This window comes from Synchiropus splendidus, chromosome 1, assembly GCF_027744825.2.
Source record: "Synchiropus splendidus isolate RoL2022-P1 chromosome 1, RoL_Sspl_1.0, whole genome shotgun sequence".
In the NCBI taxonomy this organism is placed as follows: Eukaryota; Metazoa; Chordata; class Actinopteri; order Syngnathiformes; family Callionymidae; genus Synchiropus; species Synchiropus splendidus.
Genome location: NC_071334.1, coordinates 64,642,708 through 64,650,600, shown reverse-complemented (window position 1 = coordinate 64,650,600; position 7,893 = coordinate 64,642,708). Strand labels below are relative to the sequence as shown.

General features: G+C 42.6%; 1 protein-coding gene across 16 annotated transcripts in view; it reads right to left on the bottom strand.

Annotated features, from left to right (window-relative positions):
- Positions 1 to 5,820: 5,820 nt before the first annotated feature.
- LOC128760894 (peripheral plasma membrane protein CASK-like) overlaps positions 5,821 to 7,893 on the bottom strand; it is a 32,253-nt gene continuing 30,180 nt past the window's right edge. For all 16 annotated transcript variants that reach the window (XM_053868623.1, XM_053868673.1, XM_053868647.1 and 13 more), the window contains one exon: positions 5,821 to 7,282. In XM_053868623.1, coding sequence (XP_053724598.1) covers positions 7,106 to 7,282 — 177 coding nt within the window. In that variant the 3' untranslated portion in view covers positions 5,821 to 7,105. The remainder of the gene's footprint in view (positions 7,283 to 7,893) is intronic.

Sequence of the window (7,893 nt, the reverse complement as noted above, 5' to 3'; positions counted from 1 at the left end):
ATTTACGATACTGGGACTCGGCTGGTCTTTGTTTTCAAGGAAGACAGTAGAATCAGGTCTCCCCATCTTAAAAGCATTGTTCCATCTTCAAAGACACTACGAGTTCTGGATGGCTCTGCAGGCTAGAAACAATGTTGCGCTTTATATAATGTTTATCAATCTTTCATAGTTCATCTAACTGGGAAAGTGAGCAAGTTGACAGGCGGCCACACATGCAAAAGGAGAGAAAGTCTACCTGGTTGATAAAAGCTGGCTCTATTCTTTTTGGTTTTTAAATAATTTGGGTTTGATATAAATATAAAGAATTCAATTTTACATCAGAACTCTCTCTAGTGATGGGTTGATGAGGTTTCTTGAAACACTGTCCTTATTTTCACAGGCCACTAGATGGCACTGTCTGCTGTATGATAGTTGAACTATTTAAATGAAACCTTACATCAATTTTAAACCAAGAGCGCCACCTACTGAGCGCTGAAAATTACAACACCTCATCACAGACTCTCCTTCTGACTCCACAATTCTTCAGTTCTGACACTATGCACTGGCGCACCATGTGCTCAAACCCGTGCTGTCCACTTTGTACTGTGTAACCATCCACAGCAGTGACACCAGGGCTTGCTGCTGACCTTCTACTGACTTTCTGCCCTCACCCAAAACATCCTGGTACAGGAGCAACTCATTGTTCAGGAATTTATTCTACTGTTGTTGGGTTGATGAGGTTTCACGAAACAGTGTTCTAATTTTCAATGGCCGCTAGATGGCACTATCTACTGTACATACTGTCAATACCTCACGACTGCAACTATAAAACCGCGCATCATTTTCAAACAATGTGCGCCACCTACTGAGCTCTGAAAATTAGCACACTGTTTCATGAAGCCTCATCAATCCATTACGAGCTGACAATGATTTTTGTAGTCCTTGCTGAGTTCATTGTCTTGTGCTGTTGACCAACAGTGTGTGGTAGTGACTGTCATACCTGCAGATGGATCACAGTCTTTCCTTCTGACACCACGATTCTTCAGCTCTGATGCTGTTCACCGATCCACAACAGTGAGGCTCAAACACAGCAACGAGAGAAGAGGAGCTTCCAAAGATTTTCCATAGAGTGTCATCTCACCTGCAACACCCTGGTGCGGGAGCAGGTCTCAGAGTGACAAGGAAGCTCTCCAGACAGTCAAGGAGTCAGGTGAGGTTTCATGAAACGGTGTTCGAATTTTTATAGGCTGCTGTATAACATTTGGCTTTCAACAACAATTTTAATGAAACTGAAAACTAAAATACTTTTCAAACCAAGAGCGCCACCTCCTGATCTCTAAAAATCAGGACTTTATTTCATGAAACCTCATCAGCCCATCGCGACGTCCTACCCATACCATAAGGTTGACAAACATATCGGAAGCATATCTGAAGAGGAAAATGTCGCTCATCATCTTAGAAAGCTGAATGCCCCGCAGCTATTGTGAACGTCCAGTCATCTGTAAAAGCAGATGTAGGGTCTCCTGACATGAAGATGTCACAGCTGTAAAGAAAGAACGATGGTGCTCCGGCCTCTCATGTTGGTATAAGCTGAAGAGATGCAGGACATGGACAGGAAGCGAAGGAGTGCGGACGTCACCTTTGCTTTCACTGAGTTTTGCCTCGACACTCACACTGGTGAAAAGCATCACCCACTCAGGCAGGTATTTCGTGACCCTCAGCTTCCCACAGGGCCTTGTTACTCCAAATTGTGTGCACACAACCCTCTGTGACACATCTTCCACTCCAAGAACTAGGCCATAGTCGTGCGTGGCTCTTTGTGTGTGAGAGCGAGTGGAACGTGCAGCTGTGAGTTTCGTCTCAGTATGCATTTTATGTCTGTGAGGCTTTGTGCGTTTGTTTGATTTGCATGTTAGATTGCATGTGTCACGAAAGTGTGCATTGTTTATGAGTAATTCGCTGTGAACACATTACTATCTTTTTGTTGTTATTGGTTTGTTGTTTTTTTTCTTGCAGTGTCTGTGTCTTCATCTTTCATAATGTTGTTAATAGGTATTTATTTTCATTACTTTTTCCCGTGTTGTCTGGGAGGTGAGAGAAAACAGGTGAGTCAAGTTGGCGATGACTAAGTCACAGATAGAGAAACACTGACTCCTGCTGGCTGCTCTTTGTGCTGCAGCTGAAGTGGCTCTGGCTCCCTCATCTCAAACTGATCCACAGAAAGGCCGCAGTGGGTGCAGGTTTTAGTTGCAACCAGGAAGGACACCTTTTCACTAAGGACACGCTTTGTCCATAGCCATCAGTAGGTGGCGCTCTCCAAACTCATGTGAGGTTTCTTTAAGATGCACGTGCAAGAATGTGTCCAATATTTTTAATACATTAAGAGGGGACAAAAATAGTAGGAACGATACTTCATTCAAGCCGGTGCCACTCTTGTCTCCTCCTATTTCAGAATTGAATGTAGTAAAAGTGAAGTGCTCACTGAAATATTCTACCAACATGTGAGGCTTTGTTGACCACCATCGTAGATGAGCAACAGAGAACTGCACATGTGAGGTTCAAAATAACAGGCACGAGATAGATATAAAGGTGGCTCTCATGAGATCAGAGCAAAAGAACTACAATTTGAATTCTGAATAAAATGCATTCATTATTCTTTGTTTGTTCATTGTCTTGTTCCTTTCTTTTTTCTCTCTGAATTGGATTCTTTCAATGGTTAATGCTCAGTTTAGCGGTTTTTGTGCCTCAACATCAATCGTTAAATAAATATATAGAGCTATTGAAGAAAATGTATTTTTACATGTTTTGCCCCCAATTTATGTTGCCAAGACATTTAAAAATATCTTGCATTAGTTTTATTGATTAAGAGATTACAAATTTTATGCAAATAAAGTCATGATGTCATTAGACTTTTCTTAAATATTATTTATGTTGAAAAATTCAATAAAGCTTCACTGAAGATTTTCCCCTTTACTTTTCTCTTGTGGTATGAAGGCCTGTCACTTTAGTCCCAGAAATGAAAGAGGCCCCTTTGGAAATAATATTACGCACCCCTGTTTTAGATTAATAAAAGCTGTCGTCATGGTGACGAAACATGAGCACCCTGAGGAAACTGAGAGGCTAAAGGCAAGGAATTCTATGGAAGCTGTTTCAGTATGTGTCACTAATTCCAGAAATGCAGAGGTTACATCATGCTTTTTTTCTATGCAATTTATGATTGATCTTTATGTATTTTATTGATTTGAATGTATGTTTTATTCACTCATGAGTGCACTTTGTGGCTGGTTGTTTTTTAAGTGCCCTGGAACAGTGGTTTTCAGCCAGTGTGCCATAAGTGTGAATCGTGATAAATGACTCAGTTTAACCATATTTGTCCGGAGATAAATGTGGGCGATATGATGACGAGGAGATCACATGGATTCGGTCACATTCTTTCTTCCATCAGTCTCTGCTGAGCTCCACGTGACGCACCTCTTCCCACACACTCACAACAAAGAAGCTGGCCAAACGCGTCACTGAGTTGTTTTTTTAAACCTGATGCGCCTCTAACTTGACCACACACCTTGAAGACAGAATGATGGCGTGATCCTTGGTGGAACCGCGAGGCTAAAGACAGTCTACACCGCAGAGCTAACAGAGCTAATGGCTAATGTGATGACTCACTCTAAAACGTTATTGACATTTATAAACTGTCAAAGTTTGCTTTTATGATTAAAAATTGTCTGAAATCTAAATGCATAAACAAATATTTTTTTCTCTAAAATGTGAAGAGTGAAAAGTATAACTATAGTATAGCAGCAGTAGAAGAATATTAAAGGTCTTTGGCCTAAATTGTCCGATTTTTGTTTTCCCTTTAGGACTAACACTGGCCAGAAACTTGCAAGTTAAAATACATGTGTGACTGTGATATAACTGAAACAGTTATTAAAAATAAATGAATAAATCGTGGTATATTTTCCCATGTTGTCCACCTCTTTCTGGAGACATTTTTAAACAGACATCTTCAGCATTTTGTTTCTGCAACATATTTAGCTACATATTTTTCCCAGATCAAAAGGGATTTTCTGCAGGACATCTGATGGCGCACAACTGTGCTTTGGCTGAGGCTCTGTAGGTGGTTATGAGCCTCAGGATTTCTTCAGTGAATGAACTGAGCTGTGGCTCAAAACAGGTTGAAAAAGCCCGCTCCATAAATAAACTTGGTCTGATGTCAGACTCGTAATGTCAAACTTGAGAGGCTGAAATCTCACTTAAGTTTAATTATTATTATTATCATAGTGAGGTGTCGCTTGTTTCAGAGTGGTGAGACTGTGCGAGCTCAATAGATTGGAACAAAAACCTGCACCCACTGCGGCCCCTGGATTAGTTTGAGAGCCCTGCTGTACAGAGACTGTGCAGGCTGGCTTCTGTTTTTGGAACTGTCCAGGTGCTGAAAACAAGAGTTGATCCCAGACTGCAAAATGTATCAGGCCCAGATGCAGGCCGGATGTACTCCCGGATCTGGACTGAATTCCTAAAATGGATTATGGACACAATCTTTTTGGACAATGGGCCACATCCAGTATGGATCCGTTTGCCAGATCAGAAAAAGATGTGAGCCGCATCTGGCCCGGAGTGGCCCACAGATCCGGGTCACGTACACACAGCACAGATGTGTCCATGTTAGTGCTTTCTTTTGTTCATGCATTCAGTTACACTTGCCCCAAAGCTATACTTAATAATGCATCATTACTACACTCATAAAAGCCAATAGTGCATTTATAAGGCTTCATGGAAGTACTGAGACACCAACAAGTATGAAATACTAGTTCTGCTAAAACGATTCCTGAAGTGGGTAGATGAGGCGTCATGAAACAGTGACCTTGTTTCATTAAAATGGTTATTAATGACCTGCGAAAATGAGGACATTGTTTCATGAAGCCTCATAAACCCATCACTACTGGACACAATGTTGCAAAGTACATCGCAGAGGAAGTTTCCACACACCTCACCTCACAATCTAAAACCATCTTTAAAAAGTAAATGTCTGGAAAACGTGTCTTTGCTGCTGATGTTCAGTGATGTGGTTCAATATTAAATCATGTCAGCTTACTAGGTGTGGATGCTCCAGTGACTATTGCTGTTCATCTTGCCGTTGTGATGTTTTCTGCTGACAACTTTGGTCCACTACTCCAGGATTCCAGCCAAGCAGCACAATTTGGTTTTTGAACAGTGTCTACCACTGTTCAAAAACCAAATTGTGCTGCTTGGCTGGAATCCTGCTATTTTCTCGATCCCCATATTATCGAAGATATTCCAGGATAAGTTCCAAACATTTCCCCTTTGAAATGAACGTGAGTCGGACAGAAAACTTCAGCATATAGCCACTTGTTCGACGGCCAACTGGTCACCCGTATTGTCACCTAGAAACAACATTTAAAGCTTATGAGATAAGCTCAGAATGTTGCTGCTAGTCACAAACCATTTACTGTAGAAACACGCATTGGGCACATTGCTGCTGAATCTGTCGTGGTTTTACAGATCTCCTGTCTTGTTCGGGAGGAGCAACTTCAGCATTTTGAGCAGCGTCTCGTCAGACAGCAGCTGTGCAGCTCATCCGGCTGTTTGGTAAGAGCGTCGTTGCCATGACAACCGAGCTTGAATCAGTGTGAGAGTTTGCAGCCCAAGTGAATGCATGCCGTAGGAGCAGCTTCAGTTAACACCGACACACAAACACGTCACATTGCATTCACGCCTGCAATTTCTTCAGAAATTGCGTTGTCCAGTTAAAGACAACTGTACCTTTTAATAAAAGTTAAAAGAGACCCCAACAGGGCTTCGTCCAAATGCAACATTCCATGTGAGCTGGTCAAAGACGAGTCAGTTTAATTTAAACACGTAAAAGGAAATTTATATATTTTTAAAAAACGAAATGACCGAACAAAACAACAATTTCATACAGAAGAGAAGACGTTGTCGTCGTTGAGCAGAAGAAATATACACAGGACCTGAAATGAAACAACTTTACTTGAAGTGGCACAGAAGTCTCAAACCCGTCAATCCAATGTGCCTTTGTAACTGATTGTGCTACTTCCTGTAAAGCATGAACAGACGATGTCACATACCGAGCTTCTTTTTTTTTCGGGATTAATATACACTGGCTCTTGGTTTTTCACTCATATGACATACGCACCATTGTAACATTTACACACAAAATTTTGTTATTTTCTCTCCCGGGAACAAGAATACTCTATATTTTTTAAGACAACAGTTACAAGTCCGAAAAAATTGAGACCGATCCCACCAAGTCAGGACCCCTCGCCCCCTTCCCCACATACACATTCCCCTTTTATGTCACAAACATGGCTCTCTTTTTCAGGGACCGTTGCCATCGGAGTCGGCCTGGGAGGAAACTGGGGTGTGCAATAGGGGGTCCTCCCACAAGATTCTGTTCAGGCAGTTCAGGCGGGGGGGTTTCGGTTCCGCTCACGTTGAGGAGAGTGAGAGACAGCCAGATGAAAACGTAGAAACATGATCTCGTACATGTCCGTTTTTTGTGCAAACTGAGATGTAAACAAAGAGGTCGGGAGGAAAGGCGCTGTGCTCCTTCATAAGACTGGCAGGCACGAAGGGCCAGAGAAATAAATAAAGGGATGGAGTCAGGGGGGCTGGTGGGGAAAGAAACTGCCAAGTTTTCTGTGCTTTCTTTGCCTGTGGAGCTGAGAGTTGTCGCCACTGTAGCAGCTTCTAATGTGCTTCGATGACCCCCCTGAGGAGCTAACTGGGGCCACAGGAGAGGATAAGACCATGTACCACAGGAAGTGTCTTAAAACACCCATACGTACTCACTTACAACTGGCCATGCTCACAATTGCCACTCTGATACGTTGCACCCACCCGTCTATCAATTACAAAAGAAAAGTACAAAATATCTACCAGGCAGCCCCTTTTCTCTCTGTCCACTAGAGTAGAACACCTTTTTGTCATTTATAGATTTTATATATATATTTATATATATATATGTATATATGTATATATGTACAAGACGCTAGGCATTGAGGTGTCGCAGCCTTTCTTCAGTTTTCGGCCAGATTCTATCTACAGAGGATGAAAGAGTGAGAGGAAGTTGGTCCTGGTTGATCGTGTGTCAGTAGACCCAAGAGACGGGGACCCACTGAGGGGTGGTGGACACCAGGTCCACCGCTTCCTCGAGCAGGCGCAGGGTGTCGTCGATTTCGTTGTTGATGATGGTCTGGTCAAAGTAGTGGGCGTACGTCTGCTGCAGCATCTCGGATTCCTTCTGCAGCCGCTGGAGCGAATCGTCCTGAGGGGGAGAGGAGACGTACAGAAAATCATGCAGAGGAGTGACAAGGGAGTGCTGCAAAGAGAGTTGGGCAGATGAGACAAAGAACTCTGGGATCGACTACTTCTGACACTGCGAGGTTCCTACAGTGGGGATGAAGCAAAGAAAGAGCTGTTCAAATAACTTAATGCCAGTTCAGCAAGTTACCAGGCTCAGTGCAATGTATTAATCCATTACTCTTGTTTACGTGCTACTTATGAAACTGCATGACAGATCTTGTTTATTTCAACTTTCCAGTCTGGAAATGCTGTGACCACAACGTTTATCGAGTGACTGTGAAGAAACTCATGTGTGGCTCCTATCCTGGTCATTCGGTGCATCTGTATTGACTTTGAGACCCATTTCTTTCACTTTTGAAATGAGTAAAATCGGCAAAAATAATCATCATAATTTCGAGTAGCAGTCATGGGAACGTTTAACAAACAGCACAGGGAGCTGGCAACATTGTTATTGGGTCATGTCGGGTTCACTCTAGCTGTGACATGATGTCACCATGGACACATTTGTCATTCAGATCCCCCCACCAACCAGGTAGGGAACCTTCACCAAACTGGGTCGTACGTCGCAAACCT